Source organism: Nerophis lumbriciformis, linkage group LG02 (assembly GCF_033978685.3).
Source record: "Nerophis lumbriciformis linkage group LG02, RoL_Nlum_v2.1, whole genome shotgun sequence".
Classification (NCBI taxonomy): domain Eukaryota; kingdom Metazoa; phylum Chordata; class Actinopteri; order Syngnathiformes; family Syngnathidae; genus Nerophis; species Nerophis lumbriciformis.
The window spans coordinates 59,993,675-60,019,130 of record NC_084549.2 but is presented as its reverse complement, the minus strand read 5'-3'; the positions used below and the strand labels follow the sequence as shown (position 1 = coordinate 60,019,130).

The following is a 25,456-nucleotide window of genomic DNA, read 5'->3' as shown; positions in this document are numbered from 1 at the left end:
CAATTTCAGTCAGATGTTTACGTTGCATGATCATAATGTATTGTGGTTCACTTGAAGTCCAAGTATTGCCCCACACAGAAAAATGGAAGAAAACAAGGACCACTTTCATGTTCATTAGTCACATAGTTCAACAGCATAACTATAAAAACAACAACCTTTAGCTTTATTTGAATTAGTATGACAAGCTTTACCCATTCATAACATATTGTCTATTTTTAGTTATTAAGTGTAGGTCCAGATCCCTAATCCTTTGCAATCTTTTAATTAAATTGTATTTTTAAATAACCGCAAATATCGCCCTGGTCAGATTTGAAATCGTTGGCCCAAATGGTAACAATACTCTTGGTAATGGAAGTAACGTTGGAAAGAATGTTTAAATCTGCGATAAATTCGTTGACCGTCACGCGCTTTTTATGCAGCCATGCTTGCGCCCTGAGTGAGCAATTCACATTTCCTCTCACAGGATCATCTTTTATTCATGTGCGTTTCATAGAGAAACTCCTTTTCCTCGTCAGTGTTGCTGTGGCCAGATGTAAACACAGCTTCCTATTTATAGAAAATCTGCCCCAGTATCCTGCCAATATGCGGATTTTCCAAGAACTCCTGGCTTTTCAGGAATGCGCCCCGTCTCCATTCCCTGTCCATGTTGACATCGCAGTATGTCAAAGTTGTGCTTAGTGTGATTCAACTTGTGATGGTAGCTGTGAGCGTGCATCCTGTTTAGAGATCTCCTCTATTATTTATGGCTAATATCCTCCGAATATGATGCAACTCAGATGGGGAAAAATCCAATTAGCCTTTCATTTATTGTGATTGATAGCATGCATTTATAGTACCGCAGGTTTCCAAGACTTTTCCCCCGCTAACCTCTCTTTCGCCTCCTCCTTCCTCCAGGCTCGCAATGTAAACACAGGGGAGCTGGCTGCTATCAAAGTCATCAAACTGGAGCCAGGTGAGCATTCGTCTTCCGTCCTACAGTTTTTTGACGGGCAAGATGACTTTTGGGGCTAAAAGCGCTGCGTTTTGTTCCAGGGGAGGACTTTGCCGTCGTCCAGCAGGAGATTTTGATGATGAAGGACTGTAAACACTCCAACATTGTAGCATACTTTGGCAGTTATCTACGGTAAGAATGTAATCCATATTTTTGTGTATGTGGGTGCAAACGCACAAACATTATCAAACACACGCAACAGAGAAAATGCTGGAATCACAAGCAATGCGAGATTAAAGAAATGCACAACAAATGCTTCAATCGCACACACACAAAAAAAAAAAGCTTCAAGTTCACGTAACAAAATGGAACTTAGCCAGTGTATCAGAAAGTTAGCCTGGCTATGGCGCACCAGACCTGAAGGATATCCAACAGACATGTTGGCTTTTTGTGTATTGGACATTGTTGGCATGGAATATTACTCTAATTAATACCTAAAGGCAGTCATGCCGAGTCTGCAATGTCTGACGTCATGCGCACAAAAGGTATTAATACTGTAAAATATTATGTGTTAAAGGGGAACGGCACTTTTTTAAAAATTTTGCCTAGCATTCACAATCTTTTTTTTTTTTTTTTTTAGAATTTTAAAAAGGATTAAAAAAACGCTTAACAGATGCAGCTAATGGGAGCCACCGTTGTAGCTTCAAGGCCCTCTAAAACAACTTCAAAACTTTCATATATATATATATATCTATATATATATATATATATATCAATTCTTCAGCGTATTGATTCCCGTTTCCATAGCAGCGCACGTCCGACTTCTGGCAACAAATATGTGTTCCTACTTCCGGATACAAACGCGCGTGTGTATTTTAATGATGCCCGAATCAATAGCAGACAATGAAGACGCCTATTTTTGAACAAATGAGGATTCACAACCTTATATTTTTGAAGCTGAATATATGGAGGATGAACCACTGCTTGTAGAAGCCAGCACGAAGGAAGGGTGAGACGTTGGAGCAGACAGAAGCCGAGAGAGTGAGGTGAAAGTGACTTTGGAACTTGGAGTCATGCTATTTCGACATAAATGGTGTGCTTACCCAAATAAACCGGAAAAAATGCCCCCGGCCAGTTGTATCAAATGCACAACTGTGAGTCAACATCGAGTGAGTCAGACTTTAATATTGATCATGATACATGCAGCACGTCATGCATTTTATTACAACTACAGTACATACGCTGTCTGGCTAGCTGTGTACAAACAAAACATGAAATGTGGGCTAATATTTTACAGATACTGTAATATGATTGTTTTTGAGTCAGTACAGATTGGTGTCCTATCACAGGGTTCTGCATTACAAACTCAAAAGTGTTTCGTGTTGTCGTAGAAGCTAGTTTATCTCTCGCCGTTGCTAGCTTTTACGTACGATAGAAAACTAGTTCCTCAGTGTTTGCTCGTACAATAACGATGTTGCTACAGCTTGGTTATTATGCAGGTTACGGAACGTAAAAAAAGTATTGGTGACGTTTTTTTCATGCATTTTTAAAGTGATTTTGAGGTACAATTGATTTCTCCCATTAGCTGCATTGCTAGCCACCAAGAACTAGCCGATTTTTATGTTAGAATAAAAAAACAAAAACACTTGTTTTCTTGTCTCGTAAAATTCCAAAAAAAAGTGCAGTTCTCTTTTAAGCCTTTAAGCATGGCTATCTTTCAGGTATGGCGCCTCTGGTAGCCTAGCTAACTTCTTGTTCAGTGAACGTGCAGCATTTTTCTAATGCTGGTCTTTTGGAGGGGTTTGTGTGAGTTTTGGCATTTTCCGTATTTTTTTGCGGTTTCTTTTTTCTCAGTGTTTATGTGATTGCAGCGTTTTCCCGCCGAATGTGTTTGTGGTTTTGGATCATTTCTGTGTTTGGAGTGTTCGGACGTGCTGTGCTGCATGTATTCTTCTGTCAGCCGTTGTGTTAAAAAGGGTAGAGAATAAGATGAAGAAGTTATAAAAAAGCTTGGTACTCGCTGCATCTGAGTGTTGCGTACTTAATGTTGTTTGTCTCCAGGAGGGACAAGTTATGGATCAGCATGGAGTACTGCGGGGGAGGTTCTCTACAGGACATCTACCATGGTGAAACACACACTCTTATATACACACACACCACATTCTGCTCAGCTGTGATTATTGTTTACAAGTTCACAATGTCTGGTTCTTTCTCTCGTCTTCTGTCCGTGTCATCGCCGCAGTAACCGGACCACTGTTAGAGTCTCAGATAGCCTACATGTCACGGGAAACCCTGCAGGTAGAGTACCCTGTATAAAATGTCAACTTACACAGAAAAATGATCATCACTAGGGATGGGTACCGTTCACATTCCAACCGATATGGTACCAATCTTTGGTACTTCTTTGTGTGTGTTAATAAATAAAGTTTTTATAAAAAAAATCTTTTTTATTGCTACATTTAAAAATGAGTTGTTATATATTGTTTTGTTGTCATCATATTATCATTTGCATGTAGATTGCCATTACAATTGCAAGTCCAATACGTTTGATGGCAGTAGTGTAAATTGTTTTTTTGTTGCTCCCTAAAAGGTGTTAATACTCTAAGTATTGTACTAAATACATACCATATGTTTGATTGTATTGTGCATCTTGGTTATAGTTTTCATTAACACATTTGCAGCTGTTGAATTTGCCATGTAAAATCGCTAATGTTAATCAGTAGCATATCAACAGAAAAGCCAATGTATATTAGCACCAAGCTAGCGCATTTTGAGAAAAGTAGAGCATTACTTTACTTACGCTGGAGTGTTTTTTGACTGAATTGATTTGTTGGTATTTAATATTTGCAACAATACGTAGAGGTGCTTTGGCTGCGTCCGCTCTCAGTGCTGCTGGAGTGATCGCCAAGTGTTAAAGTGCAAAGACTGAGTCGGCAATCGGGCGTGGCGTCACGCGAAAACATGCGTTACATGGCACCATTGGATTTTACATGAATCGGTGGATTGGGTACCCATCCCAAATTATCACAGGGCTTTTTACAATGAATTAATTCACACTTATTGATGCCAATATATGACAGTCTTTGTGCAATTGTGTTTTCAGGGTTTATACTATCTTCACAATAAAGGCAAAATGCACAGAGACATCAAGGTGAGCTTCAGGAAACTTTTATATGTTGCAGGTTATAAGACTGATTGCAATGTTTTACAGCAGTTTATTCAGAAGAAGCGCAGAAGTACATGTTAGGTAACACAATGGGCCCAAACCAAGTTGTGGAGACAGTGCACTGTTGTGTCCGCAGTGTCCAAAAAACGGCTGAACTCAGTCACAAAGCAAACGAGGCATGCAGATTGCGCCTCTCAAGTTAATTGGACTTGACGCAAGCTTGTTTTGTGTTGTCCTCTGACGTGCGTTTCTGCCTCCAACAGGGCGCCAACATCCTGCTGACCGACAACGGCTATGTGAAACTAGGTAAAAGGAACTTTCTTTACTTTTTTATTTTTGTCATTCCTTCTCCATTTGTAATCAGCTTTTTCCCCCCTCTGCTCGCTGTTCTGCCAACAGCCGACTTTGGCGTATCAGCGCAGATCACAGCCACTTTGGCCAAGAGGAAGTCGTTCATTGGAACGCCATACTGGTGAGTTGATGATGCACATATGCAGACATATATCATTGAAGGCAGCAGGATGGAGGAATTTGGGCAAAAAGTTGCTGAATGTTGTGTTTTCTAAAACCGTAATGATTTCTAATGCTTTGTGAAAGGGAGGATATGTTTCACTGTCTGCGCTTTCTTGCACAGGATGGCTCCAGAGGTGGCAGCAGTGGAGAGGAAAGGAGGTTACAACCAGCTGTGTGACATCTGGGCTGTGGGCATCACAGCAATAGAGCTTGCCGAACTGCAGCCGCCCATGTTTGAACTCCATCCTATGAGGTGTGTTTGTGTGTGTGTGTGTGTGTGTGTGTGTAGATAAAACACCTCAGTTTAAAACATTGAGTATATTGCTGTGAGTTAATGTGGATTGTCTTTAGATGATACAAAGAAGAAACTCCCATTTGCCATCAATTTATTTTATTTTCATCTCCCCTCCGTCCACAGGGCTCTTTTCTTAATGACAAAGAGTAATTTCCAGCCGCCAAAGTTAAAAGACAAGGCAAAGTGGTAAGGTGTTCCTATTTATTTATGGCTGTGTCCACAGGAAGACAAACATTTAAGAAGTAACAGGTCCTCCTCCATCCACATAAAAACACATTCATTGGATGTCATGTACAAACCCCGTTACCATATGAGTTGGGAAATTGTGTTAGATGTAAATATAAACGGAATACAATGATTTGCAAATCATTTTCAACCCATATTCAGTTGAATATGCTACAAAGACAACATATTTGATGTTCAAACTGATAAACTTTTTTTTGTTGTTGCAAATAATCATTAACTTTAGAATTTGATGCCAGCAACACGTGACAAAGAAGTTGGGAAAGGTGGCAATAAATACTGATAAAGTTGAGGAATGCTCATTAAACACTTATTTAGAACATCCCACAGGTGAACAGGCAAATTGGGAACAGGTGGGTGCCATGATTGGGTATTAAAGTAGATTCCATGAAATGCTCAGTCATTCACAAACAAGGATGGGGCGAGGGTCACCACTTTGTCAACAAATGCGTGAGCAAATTGTTGAACAATTTAAGAAAAAATCTTTCTCAACCAGATATTGCAAGTAATATAGGGATTTCACCATCTACGGTCCGTAATATCATCAAAGGGTTCAGAGAATCTGGAGAAATCACTGCACGTAAGCAGCTAAGCCCGTGAGCTTCGATCCCTCAGGCTGTACTGCCTCAACAAGCGACATCAGTGTGTAAAGGATATCACCACATGGGCTAAGGAACACTTCAGAAACCCACTGTCAGTAACTACAGTTGGTCGCTACATCTGTAAGTGCAAGTTAAAACGCTCCTATGCAAGGCGAAAACCGTTTATCAACAACACCCAGAAAGGCCGTCGGCTTCGCTGGGCCTGAGCTCATCTAAGATGGACTGATACAAAGTGGAAAAGTGTTCTGTGGTCTGACGAGTCCACATTTCAAATTGTTTTTGGAAACTGTGGACGTCGTGTCCTCCGGACCAAAGAGGAAAAGAACCATCCGGATTGTTATAGGCGCAAAGTTGAAAAGCCAGCATCTGTGATGGTGTAGGGGTGTATTAGTGCCCAAGACATGGGTAACTTACACATCTGTGAAGGCGCCATTAATTCTGAAAGGTACATACAGGTTTTGGAGCAACATATGTTGCCATCCAAGCAACGTTACCATGGACGCCCCTGCTTATTTCAGCAAGACAATGCCAAGCCACGTGTTACATCAAAGTGGCTTCATAGTAAAAGAGTGCGGGTACTAGACTGGCCTGCCTGTAGTCCAGACCTGTCTCCCATTGAAAATGTGTGGCGCATTATGAAGCCTAAAATACCACAACGGAGACCCCCGGACTGTTGAACCTGAGAAGCTTAAAAAAATGTGTCTCCTCAGTTCCCAAACGTTTACTGAGTGTTGTTAAAAGGAAAGGCCATGAAACACAGTGGTGAACATGCCCTTTCCCAACTACTTTGGCACATGTTGCAGCCATGAAATCCTAAGTTAATTATTATTTGCACAAAAAAAATAAAGTTTATGAGTTTGAACATCAAATATCTTGTCTTTGTAGTGCATTCAACTGAATATGGGTTGAAAATGATTTGCAAATCATTGTATTCCGTTTATATTTACATCTAACACAATTTCCCAACTCATATGGAAACGGGGTTTGTACATTTGGTTGCACCCCCTTTTCTTTGCGAGGATTTTGAGTCATTCTACATCTAAATGGTGATATATGAACATTCTAGCAGTTGGCATCCTAGTGACAGAAGAGACTGTACAGTAAGTGACGTTTTATTATGTTTGTTGGCTCTCATAAAGTTTGCAATGAGTAGTAATCAGTGATGTATTGGGAAGAAAAACAAAGATCGTGATGCGTTTTTGAAATTTTGTGCGTTAGGCTTTGGATCGCATCACCAGTGCATTCGTGCATCTGGAATGACTCAACTGAAAAAGAAATGCACAATGAAAGAAGTCTTTTTATGTAGGAGATATATTGTCGTAATGTATTTCTCAAAAAAAAAAAACGAACAACATAAACAAAAAACGCCAGCAGACACCGAAACGCATCAATTGCATTTATTTTAATCAGCCCCTTAAGTCATCCAGCACCTATAAAATTATAAAAGGACATTTCTGAATAGGCGATATGTATAATATTTTTTATTTGTGTTTGTCTAAGATGTTGTCACACACATGTAGGACGGATGATTGTCTGTCCATCTTCTAACTGTGCAGGGCGAGCGCCGAACCTGCAGCCGTGTTTGGAACTATCAGTTTACACATGCTAAATAAAAAGCAAGATAATAATACTGTAATATTAAAAATGTTTTATATTTGTATCCAAAAACAACGCAAAGACTCCTACTTGCAGCATATGTCGATTTCAGTGCATCTAATTTTATTATTCTCACCTCTGAAAGTGTAGGAAACGTCTCTTCAGAATTCTTGTGCTCCCTCTCTCAATACAGTTTAAAATTGGACATCTATAACTTTTTTTTGGAATACATTTTTTTAATTTAGATGTAACTGTAGTTTGTGCACACATGGGGTTAGACTCAAAGACTCAAACAAAAGTGGATTTGGGGCCGCTTCTTTAGCAGCAAGCATCTTCTTAGGCTTTCTAAACACCGTCTTAGCAATGCTGGCGTTTCAAGTGGCTAATAAGGCTTGATGTGTAGAAGCGCCATGTTTTTTTTCCCCCTTGTTGCGGAATGTTTGCAGAATTGGGTGCAAATACCGCGTGACAAGATTTGCTCTGAAGGAGTGGCCGATTCCCACATGCTCGACACCATGTTTGTTTACGGGCAACTTAATTTGCTCATGCTAACCCACCGACAGCTTAGTATCGGTAATCTTGCCTTATCATAGTTGATTTTAATGTTATTGGAATAATCAATATGACGTCATTATTTCTTATATCGGTCCGATAAATATATTTATAGTGCACCATTTAAGTTAATGACTTAATTACTCATGTTCTGTTGTCATACCAAAGACTATAAAAATGGGACTCATTACCTCCCTGCTTGGCACTCAGCATCAAGGGTTGGAATTGGGGGTTAAATCACCAAAAATTATTCCCGGGCGCGGCCACCACTGCTGCTCACTGCTCCCCTCACCTCCCAGGGGGTGATCAAGGGTGATGGGTCAAATGCAGAGAATAATTTCGCCACACCTCGTGTGTGTGACAATCATTGGTACTTTAACTTTTAACTTTATACAAGGTATAAAAAAGAAGGGGTATTGTCGCATATTTCTTGCGACACAACCCAAAAATCTATGTTTCTGAAGCCTAATTGTTTTTTAAATCTTCTCCCTGACGGCAGTTTTCTCAAAAGCTACATTTTTAGAGCCAAAACATGTGTTTTTTTGTGTGGACGAAAGGCCAAAACTATATACTATTTGAAATATCTGTGTTTGTGTGGATACGTTTTTCTTTCCAATCCATTGAAGACGTCACTCAGTTTTGTTCTTGTGTTCGGTACTCATGTTTCATCTCTGCACCGCACCACAGGACAGACAACTTTCACCATTTTGTAAAAGTAGCCCTGACCAAGAACACAAAGAAGAGGCCCACAGCGGAGAAGCTGCTACAGGTAAGCAAGATAACCAGGTCGAGCCGTTGCTACTTCCATAAACCGGGGGTTTATATGAATAAACTGTAGCCCAGGGAGGCAAATAATAGCATCCAGTCACTTCTCTCTTGTAAATATGATGTTTCTTGTCTGGTGATTTTTAACGTAGTCTCTGACATAATAAAGTTTTTTTTAATGCCTTTATGCTGTACAGAATGACTGTATGGCCTAAAATCCATATTGCAATGTATCACAATATATGGCATATAAATGAATTAAGATAGAACTATTTTGAAACAGGTTACTCCTTCCCTGGCTGCTGACTTTGGTGATAACATTTTGCTTTATTTCCGGTTTTCTGCCTCAGCGTGGCATCTCTGTGTAGTTATTTTATTATTTGTCTCTCGACTCTTGTTAATCTACTTCTTAATTTCCTGTTCATAACGGATTACTCTCCTCTGGAACTCAGTTCCTGCTACACTTTTGTTAATACCATATTTTCAGGGCTATAGAGTGCACAGTATTTAAGCCGCACCCACCAAATTTAAAAATAAATACATAGTTTTACATATATTAGCCACACCAGACTGTAAGCCGCAAATATATACTAGTACGAAAGCTTTTCTACATGTTTATTTACATGCCTCAGTGTTTTCAAACAGCTGATCAAACAAAACCGAAGTAATTTTCATGGACCCACGAGCTGTGGAAGCTAGCTCTCCAATCAGCTTATCAGACTCAATAACTCCATGGTGACGTTTTGGCAAATTTACGAAACTGAAACAATACAAAAAATGCCATTGGAAGTTAATAATACTAAAACAGACACTTATAAACATGTTTGCATATTCGCTAATGCTAACGACGCTAGCTTGATTACGTTACGAGGGCACGTACAATTATGCATGAAAACACTCCTATAGACATCACACATGGAACTGTTTAGTAATATGAATTGTTTTAGTTGTATTGTGAAACTTACAAACGGCGTGATGAATGAAGAATCCTTTCGAGCAGAAACGCTATGTGCGGTTATACTTCCGGTTCAAGGCACGAAACAGGAAGTACATTGGCAACCCGCAGCACCTGCAATGAGTGAACCTGTCCAAAAGATGGCGCCATATCACAAAAATCACTTTTCAGTGTCTTTGTTAAGCAACCTAAATCTCCCCCATGTTCTGTACATCATTGTCCAAGTTGCATTTGAGTCATCTTCCTCTTTAAGCCCATAAGCCATTTACCCAAAGTGACATTTAAAAAAAAAAACATTGTATTACTACCATGTTGGCAAAATACCAATCTCAATGCTGTAGAATGCATTATTATTTAAAGTCAGCAATTGTCTTAAAAGAAGATTCATGATGGTAAGCTATTAAAGTAGCTACAACTGCCACCTGGGGTAGACTGACGGTTTTACAGGTGCCACCCCTGCAAAAATAAGTGAATGTTCTCTTTATCCAATATTAAGTATTATTCTAACTTGACCTTTTTTGTAACACAATTATTGAATGGAGTTTACTTTTATAGTTATTTCCCCGTATTTCTACACAATAACTTAGATATGTGGGATCTGAGCCGAGGATGTCGTTGTGGCTTGTGCAGCCCTTTGAGACACTTGTGATTTAGGGCCATATAAGTAAACATTGATTGATTGATTGATTGATATGGTAACACTAGCGAGCAATAGAGAGTATGGAGAGATTTTTGGTCTAGAACATATTTAGCTTTGTTCATTATTGATGTATTTCTGCCACCTTGTATTGTGTAGTTTTATATGAAGTGGTGGTGAGTCGCATCCAAGCGTGTGAGTATGAGTACTGTATGCCCTAAACTATAAGCATGACTTCCTGTCTTCGCAGCACCCATTCGTGTCTCAGCCCCTGAGCAGGACGCTGGCTAAAGAGCTGCTGGACCGAGCCAAAAACCCCGACCACAACAACTACAACGACTTTGATGACGACGACCCCGAGCCAGAGGTAACCTTCGAGCTTGTACTTAATTCCAACATGATGACTATAACAATCTTGTTCCTCAATGTCGCTTCTCATCCACCCATCTCATTTATTCCTCATTTGTTAATTCTCACGCCATTCTCCCACCAGCTTCAACTCTACCACTTGGTCGTCCCGCTCCTTCATTTGCACTCCCTCACTATGTTTTTGCTCTCTTTTTTCCTCCATCTCTCCATCTTCCTCCTTGCAGCACTGCCTCTTCTCCACCTCTCTTCTCTCCTCTTCAACTTTTCTCTCCTCTCTTCTGTCCTTCTGTTCTTCTGTCTGCTTCCCCAACCACCCTCTACCCTCCTCTCCCTCCTCCACAGTTTAAGTACAGGGGTCATTTCCTACCCATAAGCCCCGGTGCTCGACGCGCACCCCGTTTCCCCGCCCGTAGGAAGGTACCACGCCGGGCTGCCGTGTCTGCAGTGGAGTCTTGTTTTAACAAACCGTGTGACTTGGATGATCGGCCTTGTTTGATTTCATGTTTGCATACTGATGTCATAGAAACCAATGCCTCTAGCTCAGTGTTTCTTAATTATTTTTTTGTCGTGCTTGCTCAACCGCAGAGAGTACCGTATTTTCTGGACTAGAGCACACATCGTATATATTCACTAAATTTGAAAAAAAACGAACTATTTTTCCATACATTAGCCGCACCGGACGATAAGGCTATAAGCAGATATATACGTTGTGGAAGAAGTTATTTGCACAAAAATATTTTGTAAATATTTATTTACATACCTTAATTGTTTCCAAACACTGTCTGTAACATGGCAGTAAAACGGCTGATCCAACAAAACAGAAATCATTGTCATGGACTCACTAGCTGCGGATGCTAGCTCTCCAATCAGCTAAACAGACTCAATAACTCCACGGTGATATTTTGGTGAATTTACTGAGGGATTTGTGAAACTGAAACAATACAAAAAGAATGCCATTGTAAGTTAATAATACTAACACAGACACTTGTAAACGTGTTAGCATATTAGCTAATGCTAATGAAGCTAGCTTCATTACATTATGACAGCACTTGCAAATATGCATAAAACACTCCTACAGACATCACACATGGGACGGTTTAGTAAGTATTAATTGTTGTATTTTCTATAGTAATACTTACAAACGTTGCTTGTCCTAATGAATTAAGAATTAATACGAGTAAAACTTTATGGACGGCTAGAAGACGGAACGGCACTTCTACTTCCGTTTTTAAAGCACTAAATGGAAGGACACTTGAGGACCTGCAGTGAGCAAACTCGTCCAAAAGATGGCGCCATAGCACAAGCAATAACAACTTTTCAGGGTGTTTGCTTGTTTTTTGTTAACTCTTTGCATTATTGCCATCAGCGAAGAAAAAATCAGAAATTAGCAGCACCGTTTTATAAGCCGCAGGGTTCAAAGTGTAGAAAAAAGTAGCGGCTTATAGTCCGGAATTTATGCTACTAGAAGTCTGTTAGTGGTATGATATTTTTGCACACACTTTAAAATGTATCCAACCATTGCATTCTTAACTGATTCTAGAGAAACTTGATACATTCATTTTTTTGGGCGTTTGATGCTGGTTTGTTCTTGTTGAATGCTTTTATAAGCATTGTGTGTGTTTGCTGTGTTTATTAGTGGCTTTGAGATGAAGATCAGCCGCGGTAGTAGAAATAATTGTACTTAAAAAATAATAATGATGAATTCAAAAGACAATCATGAGGAGAGTGTCTTGTCTGTTTTCCCCACTCAGGTTTTAAACGGCCATTTTTATGCATGAATCCTTTAAAAAATGATTAACACATATTGAGCACATGGTGTAGACTCTCTTGTTTGATGACCTTCTTGCTGTGTGCGGCTGGTTGTTTTGCTGTGTCATCGAAGATTCCACTCGCAGGAAACAGCGATCAGATTACGTTTTGTTTTTCACCTTCTGTAATCTTCTCGAGTGGCCTGCAGTGCGTCGTCGGTGTGCATCATTTGAGCAGATATTTGACCGTGTCTCCATCTCTTCGTCCCTAAAGTCTCCGGTGGCTGTCCCTCATCGGATCCGTTCCACCAGCAGAAGCACCAGAGAAGGAAAGACGCTCTCTGAGATCAACTGTGAGTCCTTGCACGATATGTATGTATGTATGTATGTATGCATGTATTTATTTATTTATTTCCTGAAAGAATCAATAAAGCACTATCTATCTATCTATCTATCTATCTATCTATCTATCTATCTATCTATCTATCTATCTATCTATCTATCTATCTATCTATCTATCAGTCGCCGCACACACAATTCCATGTTGACGTCCATGTTTTTTGTTTCTTTCCCTCAGTCGGTCAGGTGAAGTTTGACCCCCCGCTGAGGAAGGAGACAGAGCCCCATCATGAACCGGTTAGTGACTTATTCGTTCTTTGCATGTGTGCAGTTATGTTAGTGTGGTTGTCACATGACCAGTACCAGCATGGCCAGTCCTCACCTACTGTATGTTGAGCCCAAAAAGAACCAGCCCACCCACTTACAGTTCATGCTTCGGCCACTCTATTACATTATTTTTGGATTTTTACACCACAGCAATGTTTGCAAGTATCTTCAGCGGCTATTAAAAGTATCTGCTGTAGATTAATTGCAGGGACGGTGGGGTGGGTGGTTAATATTGAATGGGTCTTGTACACAGGAACTTTGTTTGGTTTGTGATCAGAACTACAACAATACTAAGGGAATTACCTGTCAGGTTTTTGAGTGCACCCTGGGTTCTCGACACATGCAGGAGGTATTAACTGATGTATAAATGCTTATCCTTGGAGGTTTGGCCTTGACTGGTGTGGAATTGGGTTTTTGTGAACTTCTAAAATATGTCACTGGCATTGCGGGGATGATTACTCATTTTTGGCTGTATGTGTGTGTTGCGTAGGATCTGAAGCAGATAAGCGTATTATTTGCAAGTGGACAATGGCACCAGCTTCATTTACACAATCACAGTCTTCCACCACCTCACACCTTCTCTGTCCTCACTTGGCACTCTCCGGTCTTTTCCGGTCCTTCACTTTCACGTCTGCAGAACGTTGAAAGTAGGGCTGCACGATTTTGAGAAAAAAAACCTATTTGCGATTTTTATATTTTATACCTACACGTGCATAAAACTGTGAAAATAACAAGTGAAGGAAGACATGTTACTTTTAGACTGTCGTTCAACATACTGCATTCTTGTGTCAAGGTACCACACATTCGAACAATATGCAATCATTTACTTTAAAAATATTTATCTTTATGCAAACTCAGTGCTTTGTCTACATCAGGGGTCCCCAAACTTTTTGACTCGGGGGCCGCATTGGGTTAAAAAAATTTGGCCTGGGGCTGGGCTGTATATATATATATATATATATATATATATATATATATATATATATATATATATATATATACATATACATATACATATACATATACATATATATATATATACATACATACATTGTCTTTATATTCCAGCGAGTTAATCCGTTTTGTCATTTAACATCAATTAACATTATTGTTCATCAACATTTAACATTGTCACGTTATCGATGGGAAAATTCATTTTTAGACAATATGATTTGCCTGAGCGGCTAGGAGACACAGAGTAACAAGCGGTAGAAAATGGATGAGAAAGGAAAGATAAAAAAAATGAAATAAAAAAATACACATTTTTTACTTGGGACTTCCCGTGGGCCGGATTTTGGATGCGGGGGGGCCGGATCCGGCCCGCGGGCCATAGTTTGGGGACCCCTGGTCTACATCATGCTCTTAAACTGAATAAATATCTGATTAAAAATTATACAGTGATTATTATATATATATTATATACTAATAATGCAAGTAACGATTTAAAAGGATATAAACTAGTATTTTTCATTACTGTAGAAATGTTTACCATTGTACTGTAATTGGAAGGTACATAACTTTTATCATCCTAAAAAAATTTACAAAAAAATAAAACAGACTAATTTCTCAAAGCAAAACATTTACTTGTATAAATGTCGAACATCTTAAAGTGCATTTTTTTCCGAGTTGGAAAAAACCAGGTCAGTTGTTGTTTTGTTTCCATCACGTGATTAAGCATTGTCGCTCGTTTGTCCGTGTTGATGGGCTCTTATTGCCCATTCAATTTTGAAGCTGAAATACTACCACAAAGGGACATTTGGCTTTGTAGTCATATTTTTTTCCTCCTAACTTTTGTTACTTTGTGACGCTATTCACTGCCGAGTCGCGAGTAGCGAGGCAGTCTGTGCTTCCTGTGCATGCAAAGCTGGCGCCTCGCGCTCCGCCCACCAAGCCAAAGATTGTGAATGACTGAAGAAAGGGATCACTGCGTTCAGTTATACCTATTGTTAAATAAACACGCTCAGGTGCGGAGAGCGATGCAAAGAGTGAGACCTCTTTCTCCCTGTTTGAAGTGAGAGACGAAAAACGCAAGACTCATCAATCATGATTGGCGAACATGTCACTGAAATGCCGGTGACAGCATGGCGAAACCCACTCCCACCAAAAAAAAAAACTTCAGCCTCCGGTTGTTTATCAAACTACTTAAAACCTGGATGTCGATTTGATGTCGATTAATCGTGCAGCCCCAATTGAAAGGATTGTATCAGCACCGTCTGACATCCCATGTTGCTTTTTTCATTTCTTTGAAACCACCAGTGAAATTCGTTATTGCATTCACTTTTCACCAATTTATCCAAAGGAACAATATAATCCCCCAATTTGTTGCTGACCCGCACATTTCAGAGCAATACGGCCGTGTGTAAGTTTCACAGCGTTTTGTTTTCATGTCAATACTTTTGCCACAAATAACTAACAATGCCTCTTTGTACTGAGGATGCTATGACAATGTTTATTAGTGACCTCCCCTCTTATAGATGCCATGCTTTGATGTACTCAAACACTCAAATTAAGGATGCACGATAAATACCGGACCGATTTTGACGTCACACTGATAATTATACATTTTTTCTACATTTAAAACACTTCCTTGTGGTCTACATAACATGTAATAGTGGTTCATTGGTCAAAATGTTGCGCAGATTATGTTTTGCAGACCGTCTTCAAAATGCTTTCTGACCGTGCCTCCACTTCGACTGCTTCTACTCCCCGTCATCCATGTTGTAATTTTTAGCACTTCTATAGTATATGGAGTCTATTGACAAATATAAGTTTTAACTATATTCTACTTTGTAATATAAATGGCTTTGGAGGATGCATGTGCATGCATGAGTCAGTCTGCCCCACAACAAGAGGATAGAGGAAAAGAAGGAGCTTATTTGACAACATTGTCAGACTATCGCAAAGCTTTGTGGATAAAACTTGACCGTATGTGAAGATATCCGCTGATGTCACCAATTGGAAAATCTCACAAATTTGTCTCGTTTGGAGGAAGTATGAAGGAAGGCAAGATTTTTTTATAAATATCTACGCCATGCCTCCATGGTTTGATTTCAAATTTTGGGAACTTATGCAGATCCCAAATACACAATAGATAATAACAAATAGATAAGAAAAGTTGGTTTTGCATTATAGGTCTCTTTTAAAAAGTAGCTCTTATAACCCATTTAAAAAAACAGCAAGGCTCCAATGAGGCAAGATTACCCGTACTGTAGGTGGGTTAAGGTGAGCGAATCAAGCACTCTTTTTCCACTATGTGCATAATGTAAACCTAATGTAAACCCCAAAGCTCATTGTAAACAAAGGAAGACATTCCGCATGATGGTAAATGGTAATGGGGTTATACTTGTATAGCGCTTTTCTACCTTCAAGGTACTCAAAGCCCTAAGGTGCAAGGGTAACAACGGACGTGATTAGGATGGCGCAAGCTGGGGATCGAACCAGAAACCCTCAAGTTGCGGGAACGGCCGCTCTATCAACCGAGCCACGGCATCTCTGTAATATTTTGTACCAAATGTTCAGCAAACATTCTGCGAGGAGGGAAGAAAAAAAACACAGATCTTCAACACATCAAACCTTATCAACCAGCTGAAAAACCAGTGTAGCGGCTCTGTGTTGTGTTTATAGGTCTTCCCATCTGGCATCGCTACGAATGTGTTTTGAAAAGAAGCTGCCCTAAAGTCAGCAGCAAAGAAAGTCACGTCCTATTGCCACAATGTGTGAAAAGTACAAATCGTTTACCAGAGACCACCTTAGTGCTAAAGCAATCTAATGTCATCATGTAAATGATGGCATGGAACGACAAGCCCTTTACTGTCTACGGACTTTTGTTGGGACAAATCTCCAGGTACACGTTGTCAAATCCACCTTTTGTCTGTCAAGTCTTTCTGAACTCCACGTGTGCACAAATTACACTTAAATCTAAATCAATAGATATCGTGCATCCCGCAAAATCAACAATCACTGCACCCCAGAAGGGGAAAATAACAGTTGGTGCTGAGAGGGTATCGCCTTTGTCTAGCGGCAGACGTCATTATCGCAGCAAACAACTTCAGCACAACAGAGGTGATCTCTGTGTTTAACATTTAGCAAAAAAGCGCTGCATTTCAGTACTGACCCAAAAGAAAAAAAACTAAATTAAAGACCTAACCTACAAAGAGACGCCTGCTACTCTCTGCAGGTTACTACATGAGGAAATACTGTCCTATTTTACTGGCATGGTAAAGACCACGGTATGAAGAAATACTCGAGTCCTCTATTTCTGACATTGCAGTGTCACTAGAGGAAGAAGTACAAAGTCACTACTTCTAATGTTTGTATTTTCAAACCTACAGCAGGTGGTTACTGGATTCATCTCCGCCTCCTCCACTCATCCTAAAATGTATCCTCTCTCTCATTCTTGCTGATCCACAGACTCCAGGGCCCATTTAGGCCTTTGTCCATTCCTCCCCCCCTTAAACGTCGCCATTGTCTGTCTTGCATCGATGCCCCTTTTGCCCATCCCCTCTACCCTTGTCCCCTTCTATCGTCCAAGGTTGATGTATTAACTGAGGTCTCTCTCGCTTTGTCTTGCTGACCAGTGTGATTCTGAGCCATATCTGGACTGTGTTGAGGAGCTCTACTATACCGCGAGATCTAATCTGGTAGTACTCTCTCGTCTCTCTCCTTCCAACCACCTGCTGTGTTTTTTTTCTTTTCTTCTTTCATTGTATCTAACTTCTTCTCTGCCATTTCTAACCTGGCCCCCCGACAGGCTTTCCCGCCTTTTGACCTTCCTTTTCTCTCCTTTCATTTCCAGCGTGCGTCCTCTGTGTTCATTTCAGGAGATTGGTGTCATGTTCTGCTACTGCTCACGTGTTCGACTTTCTCTCTCCCCTCCCACCTCCCAGCCTCATTAACTGTTGCTGCTGTCTTTTTCATGCCTTCAGATGTTTGTACAATCACACAAAAAGCACTCAAACACATCAGTTGTGACACACTAAAGCAGCAAAGTTCAGAGGTGTGTAGTGTAGTGTCTCAAGGGCAGGAAGATACCCCTAAAAGCAGGTGTTTTCAACTACCGTATTTTTCAGAGTATAAGTCGCACCGGAGTATAAGTCGCACCTGACGAAAATGCATAATAAAAAAGGAAAAAAACATATATAAGTCGCACTGGAGCCCGGCCAAACTATGAAAAAAACTGCGACTTATAGTCCGAAAAATACGGTAAATTGTTATGAGGGCGGCCGGACTTCTCCCTTCACTACTGTTATTATTTTAAATATTCCGGAGAACCAGCTTCTTCTGCAGTATATGTTTGATTTTGGTCTGTTTATTTTGTTACATGAGCGCTCTGTTGTTTTTAAGGACATGCTGCAAAAAAGATAGATCATCTGTATGACAGCACTCTAGTGTTTCTAAGAATATGCTACAAAAATGTGACCCTCTCACAAGATTTGTTTTCCAACTGAACTTGCGGCACACTGGTTGAATAGCCCAAATGATAAAAAAAAACAACTGAGAACCTAAAATAAAACCTTGAAGGACACAACTAGTATAACTAAATAAGTTGAACAAATTACTATTGAGTGCATCTAAAGTAAAAAAGCTACAGCAACACCTTAGTTATTGTAAATTCCGGACTATAAGCCCCTACTTTATGGATTTTTCTTTGCTGACGGCCATAAGACAAAATGGTTGTTTTTTTTTTAAAACAAGCAAATACACTGACAAGGTGTTTCGTTGTATGTGCTATGGCGCCATCTTTTGGACAAATTTGTTCACTCCTTCTATTTTACTGCTTTCAACCGGGAGTAGAGTGCCGTTCAGTCTTCTAGTCGTCCATAGCGTTTTTACTTGTTTGGATTCTTCATTGATAACTCCAAGCAACGTTTGTAAGTTTTACAATATAACTAAAACAGTTCGTACTTACTAAATTGTCTCATGTGTGATGTCTGTAGGAGTGTTTTCTTGCATATATGTACATGCTATTGTAATGTAATGAAGCTAGGGTCGTTAGCATTAGCTAATATGCTAACACGTTTACGACTGTCTGTGTTGGTATTATTAACCAACAGCGGCATTCTTTTTTTACTGTTTCAGTTTCACAAATTCTCCAGTAAATTCCCCAAAACGTCAGCGCAGAGTTGTTGAGTCTCCTTAGCTGATTAGAGAGCTATCTATCCATGACGATGACTCCTGTTTTGTTTGATCAGCCATTTTACTACCGTGTTACAGGCACCGTTTGGAAACAATTATGGTATGTAAATAAATATTTACAAAATCTTTCTGTGTAAATATTTACTTCACAACGTATATACTGTATGTGCGGCTTATAGTACGGTGCGCCTAATATATGGGAAACTGTTTATTTTCCCTAAAATTCAGTGGTTGTGGCTTTAATACCGGTGTGCTCTATAGTCTGGAAATTACGGTACATACATCTGCTAAAGGTTTTTTGCATATATGTAAATGTAAAGTTTGGACCCCAATGTTCTATGTCTAACTATCAATGCAAGAATCTGCCAATGTGTTTACAGTGGTCCAAGTTCCTCCATACAACAGAGGCACTGTAGTGTTTTAGGAATCACTGCAGAAATATTTGTCTCCTAAGTTTTGAACTGAACTCGGGGGGGCCTATGTGGTGTCATTCTGGGGCCGGATTTGGCCCTCGGGCCGCCATTTAAATAGGCCTGCCCCAGAGTGATGCAGGCACTGTTTTGCTGTCTTTTGGGTGGTTATTTTTTCCTCTGCTTTCTCTTTCTGTACACTGCTGCTCTTATGTTGCGCTCTAACCTTTCGTACAGTAGATGAAGAAAGCAAGTGTCATGCTTGCGCTTTCTCTCGTTTGTTTCTCTCCTTCTTGCACACTTGTTGCATTATGTCACTTTTAAAGATGTGTTTTTCCTGACACGTTGCTGCTTACACATTGTGGCTTCACTTAGTGGTGTTTTTTTCTTTCTCATGGGCACCATCATGGTCCATTATCATTTTTGACCAGGATTTGCTGAATTACTAAAACAAACACATACACGGTAGTTGTAGAATTCACACCGGAACGCCACAGCTAGTGGCGCCATGACAACTACGTTAGGAAGCACAGATGACAAAGACGAAGACAGAGAGCTTATAATTGTGTTTATTTTTCTATAACGGCGGGCAACATGTGATTAGTGGATGTGGGAATGAGCTCAGGAAGGAAATGTCTTCCACAGCACCAGGATAGAAGGATGGGACGCCATCACCGTCGGTGGTGCCGCTCACAGGACCACAGAAAGGCGTGTCCGCATCCCGGACGCTGAAATGTTAAAGCAAAACCACGAAGGCTGCGTTTATAACAACAAAAGTTGTTGTTTGTGTCTGCTAAAAGTTGTGTTTTCTGACACTGCACATACATTCCTGAAGAGTGATTGCTGGAGTGAAAAGTCAGCCAAAACTCCACAAACACACAAACATGTTTTACTCACGCTCAACAATTCTCCAGTAAAAAAACAACAACAATTTTCTCCAATTAAAAAAGCGATTTGCAAGTTAAAAAACAATTCTCCAGGTATAAAAACGGTTCGCAAGTAAAAAAAAAAAAGTTCTGCAAGTTTAAAAAAAAACAACATAATTTGCGCATGGTGCCGTCCTCCAAAAATGGTAAATGGGTTATATAGCGCTTTTCTACCTTCAAGGTACTCAAAGCGCTTTGACACTATTTCCACCCATTCAAACACACATTCACACACTGACACTGAGCTGCTATGCGAGGCGCTAACCACGACCCATCAGGAGCAAGGGTGAAGTGTCTTGCTCAAGGACACAACAGACGTGACGAGGTTGGTAGAAGCTGGGGATCGAACCAGGAACCCTCAGGTTGCTGGCACGGCCACTCTCCCAACCGCTCCACGCCGTCCCCAAAAAATGAAAAGAGGAGAGGGGAAATGATCTCAACCTGGAAGTTAACCTGTCGGTTTCCCCATTTCACCCCACACTTTGCTTCTTCTTCTTCCTTATTTTTGGCGGATGGCACCATATGCCAATAACAGTAGCTCTGACGGCCTTACAGTGACTTAGCAGCACCATATGTCGTTGTAGAGTGCGATTTACGGTTGCTCCAAGTGGATCGCACAGGGTGTAATATTACTGCCAAAAGTTTTAACTTAAAGAAAATATTTTTTATACTTGCAAAAATCGTTTTTTTAATTGAATACGATTTTTATACTTGCAAATCGTTTTTTTACTTGCAGAAAATTGTTTTTATAACTTGCAAATGTTTTTTTACTAGCAAAAATTGTTTTTTTTAACTTGCAAATTGGTAATTTAATTGAAGAAATTTGTTTTTTTAAACTTGTGAGTCGTTGAGCGTGAATAAAACATTTTTGTGTGTTTGTGGAATTTTGGGCAGTAATTTCACTCACTGATTGATGGCGCTGGCTAACCGTTGGGAGTCATGACACGTTTGAGAAGCCACCTTGGGAGAAATCTAGGCTAAAGCGAGTGAAATTGCAATAGGGCTTGGCAGATTTCTATAAACCCCCACCACTAGATGTCACCCTACCCACTGGGCTCTCTTAAAGTCCTGGGCTTAGCACATGTCCAGATGTAAATAAATGGGTGTTAAGTGAAATTGGTATGCCCTCCAACACACACATTTGTTTGCCTAATCTGAAACCCAAATTTTAGCTTTCAGTACACATGTTCAAGTAGTGGGTGGCTGTAAAAACACGGGCCAACGTAATTTGAGGTCACTGCTTAGCTGAGGCAATGCTTGTGGTGACATTTGTGACAGCCACATTTGTAAGGCCACAATGTGAACACTGCACAAAACGCACATCTCTATGAATTCAGCAAATGCTCTGTCAATAAATCAAAAATAATCTCTTGCAGTCATTTGACGGCAGGGGTTCAGTCCTGTCACAATTTCCTCTTGTTTGTTTTTTATATTATAGGGACAATTCAAGTAGAATCAATGAATAATATGTTACAAATTTAGTGATGCCTTCTGTCTTTTTGTAGGACTTGCAGATGGAGTACGGCCACGATTCACCTTGTCTGCTTGGAGGAAACAAGTAAGTCCTTCACTTTCTGTCCTTGAATGTGTCCCAATATTTTTACACCAAGAAAAATTTAATGATATGGAGGACACTAATATTATTTTTTTGCCTGTATCAAATAATGGTAAAAACACTACAGTGTAGGTCAAGCCATGCTAAGCGGTTAAATATATGTTCAAAAACTACCATATTTTCCGGACTATAGAGCACACTATTATATAAGCTGCACCCACTAAATTTTTGTATTTTACCCCCCCCCCCCCCCCCATATTTAAGCTGCACCGGACTAAAAGCCGCAGATATATACGATGCAAAATGAGTTATTTACACAGAAATATTGTGTAAATTCCTTGATTGCTTCCAAACGGGGCAGCACGGTGAGACACTGAGTAGTCCTGGGTTCAATCCCGGACTCGGGATCTTTCTGTGTGGAGTTTGCATGTTCTCCCCGTGACTGCGTGGGTTCCCTCCGGGTACTCCGGCTTCCTCCCACCGCCAAAAACATGCACCTGGGGATAGGTTGATTGGCAACACTAAATTGTCCCTATTGTGTGAATGTGAGTGTGAATGTTGTCTGTCTATCTGTGTTGGCCCTGTGATGAGGTGGCGACTTGTCCAGGGTGTACCCCGCCTTCCGCCCGAATGCAGTTGAGATAGGCTCCAGCACCCCCCGCGATCCCGAAAGGGAAAAGCGGTAGAAAATGGATGGAATTGCTTCCAAACGGTGTCTGTAACGCGGCAGTAAAACGGCTGATCAAACAAAGTAGAAGTCATAATCATGGACAGTTTGGACACACTAGCTCTTGTCATTGGGAGGAGGAGAAACATTTGTTGAGAAAAATAAGCGCTCATTTATTCCCGACACACTCAACCGCGGCCGCCCCGTCCTGATAAACTACGAAGCTGAAACTAGCAAGAACAATCCATACGTCAACGCATATCATCTGCTTGAGTTGTTGTGAACGACATCATCCATGTAACAACAATGATCAAATAGTGGTCACAATTTGAGAGGCGCTCAAGTGTAAAAGCTTTCTCTTCTCATCAAATTAAGAACAGCACAGCACACTTCCCCCTTCACAATAATAGTGCGGCGCGCCACGCCCAGTCTGACTGAGCTAACAAAATTAAGGTTTCAAAAAAGTACCTTGCACAAGCATAATGCACTTAAAGCCCTTATTGATGCATGCTCGAAGACTTCTATGGAAATGCAAGAACCGAGACTCAGATTTCCCTCGCCCGGACGCGGGTCACCGGGGCCCCCCTCCGGAGCCAGGCCCGGAGTTGGGGCACGATGGCGAGCGCCTGGTGGCCGGGCCTGTCCCCATGGGGCCCGGCCGGGCACAGCCCGAAGAGGCAACGTGGGTCCCCCCTCCAATGGGCTCACCACCCATAGCAGGGGCCATAGAGGTCGGGTGCAATGTGAGCTGGGCGGTAGCCGAAGGCAGGGCACTTGGCGGTCCGATCCTCGGCTACAGAAGCTAGCTCTTGGGATGTGGAACGTCACCTCGCTGGGGGGTAAGGAGCCTGAGCTAGTGCGCGAGGTAGAGAAGTTCCGGTTGGATATAGTCGGACTCACCTCGACGCACAGCAAGGGCTCTGGAACCAGTTCTCTCAAGAGGGGCTGGACTCTCTTCCACTCTGGCGTTGCCAGCAGTGAGAGGCGACAGGCTGGGGTGGCAATTCTTGTTGCCCCCCGGCTCAGAGCCTGCATGTTGGAGTTCAACCCGGTGGACGAGAGGGTAGCTTCCCTCCGCCTTCGGGTGGGGGGACGGGTCCTGACTGTTGTTTGCGCTTACGCGCCAAACAGCAGCTCAGAGTACCCACCCTTTTTGGATTCACTCGAGGGAGTACTTGAGAGTGCTCCCCCGGGTGATTCCCTCGTTTTACTGGGGGACTTCAACGCTCATATTGGCAACGACAGTGAAACCTGGAGAGGCGTGATTGGGAAGAATGGCCGCCCGGATCTGAACCCAAGTGGTGTTTTGTTATTGGACTTTTGTGCCCGTCACGGATTGTCCATAACGAACACCATGTTCAAGCATAAGGGTGTCCATATGTGCACTTGGCACCAGGACACCCTAGGCCGCAGTTCTATGATCGACTTTGTAGTTGTGTCATCGGATTTGCGGCCTCATGTTTTGGACACTCGGGTAAAGAGAGGGGCGGAGCTTTCTACCGATCACCACCTGGTGGTGAGTTGGCTGCGATGGTGGGGGAGGATGCCGGACAGACCTGGCAGGCCCAAACGCATTGTGAGGGTTTGCTGGGAACGTCTGGCAGAGTCTCCTGTCAGAGAGAGTTTCAATTCCCACCTCCGGAAGAACTTTGAACATGTCACGAGGGAGGTGCTGGACATTGAGTCCGAGTGGACCATGTTCCGCACCTCTATTGTCGAGGCGGCTGATTGGAGCTGTGGCCGCAAGGTAGTTGGTGCCTGTCGTGGCGGTAATCCTAGAACCCGTTGGTGGACACCGGCGGTGAGGGATGCCGTCAAGCTGAAGAAGGAGTCCTATCGGGTTCTTTTGGCTCATGGGACTCCTGAGGCAGCGGACAGGTACCGACAGGCCAAGCGGTGTGCGGCTTCAGCAGTCGCGGAGGCAAAAACTCGGACATGGGAGGAGTTCGGGGAAGCCATGGAAAACGACTTCCGGACGGCTTCGAAGCGATTCTGGACCACCATCCGCCGCCTCAGGAAGGGGAAGCAGTGCACTACCAACACCGTGTATGGTGCGGATGGTGTTCTGCTGACCTCGACTGCGGAAGTTGTGGATCGGTGGAGGGAATACTTCGAAGACCTCCTCAATCCCACCAACATGTCTTCCTATGAGGAAGCAGTGCCTGGGGAATCTGTGGTGGGCTCTCCTATTTCTGGGGCTGAGGTTGCTGAGGTAGTTAAAAAGCTCCTCGGTGGCAAGGCCCCGGGGGTGGATGAGATCCGCCCGGAGTTCCTTAAGGCTCTGGATGCTGTAGGGCTGTCTTGGTTGACAAGACTCTGCAGCATCGCGTGGACATCGGGGGCAGTACCTCTGGATTGGCAGACCGGGGTGGTGGTTCCTCTCTTTAAAAAGGGGAACCGGAGGGTGTGTTCTAACTATCGTGGGATCACACTCCTCAGCCTTCCCGGTAAGGTCTATTCAGGTGTACTGGAGAGGAGGCTACGCCGGATAGTCGAACCTCGGATTCAGGAGGAACAGTGTGGTTTTCGTCCTGGTCGTGGAACTGTGGACCAGCTCTATACTCTCGGCAGGGTCCTTGAGGGTGCATGGGAGTTTGCCCAACCAGTCTACATGTGCTTTGTGGACTTGGAGAAGGCATTCGACCGTGTCCTGTGGGGAGTGCTCAGAGAGTATGGGGTTTCGGACTGTCTGATTGTGGCGGTCCGCTCCCTGTATGATCAGTGT

At 41.8% G+C, this 25,456-nt stretch overlaps 1 protein-coding gene across 6 annotated transcripts in view; it reads left to right on the top strand.

Moving 5' to 3' along the window:
- Window positions 1-25,456, top strand: part of LOC133609839 (mitogen-activated protein kinase kinase kinase kinase 3-like) — a 114,618-nt gene that overhangs the window by 48,166 nt on the left and 40,996 nt on the right. For 3 of the 6 annotated variants that reach the window (XM_061965858.1, XM_061965875.1, XM_061965838.1), the window contains exons 2-16: window positions 895-952; window positions 1,033-1,123; window positions 2,993-3,057; window positions 3,174-3,229; window positions 4,035-4,082; window positions 4,361-4,403; window positions 4,497-4,569; window positions 4,732-4,863; window positions 5,029-5,091; window positions 8,586-8,667; window positions 10,506-10,622; window positions 12,647-12,725; window positions 12,950-13,008; window positions 17,616-17,678; window positions 22,015-22,067. In XM_061965858.1, coding sequence (XP_061821842.1) covers window positions 895-952; window positions 1,033-1,123; window positions 2,993-3,057; window positions 3,174-3,229; window positions 4,035-4,082; window positions 4,361-4,403; window positions 4,497-4,569; window positions 4,732-4,863; window positions 5,029-5,091; window positions 8,586-8,667; window positions 10,506-10,622; window positions 12,647-12,725; window positions 12,950-13,008; window positions 17,616-17,678; window positions 22,015-22,067 — 1,082 coding nt within the window. The remainder of the gene's footprint in view (window positions 1-894; window positions 953-1,032; window positions 1,124-2,992; window positions 3,058-3,173; window positions 3,230-4,034; window positions 4,083-4,360; window positions 4,404-4,496; window positions 4,570-4,731; window positions 4,864-5,028; window positions 5,092-8,585; window positions 8,668-10,505; window positions 10,623-12,646; window positions 12,726-12,949; window positions 13,009-17,615; window positions 17,679-22,014; window positions 22,068-25,456) is intronic. The other 3 variants (XM_061965865.1, XM_061965885.1, XM_061965849.1) reach the window with 1 other exon arrangement.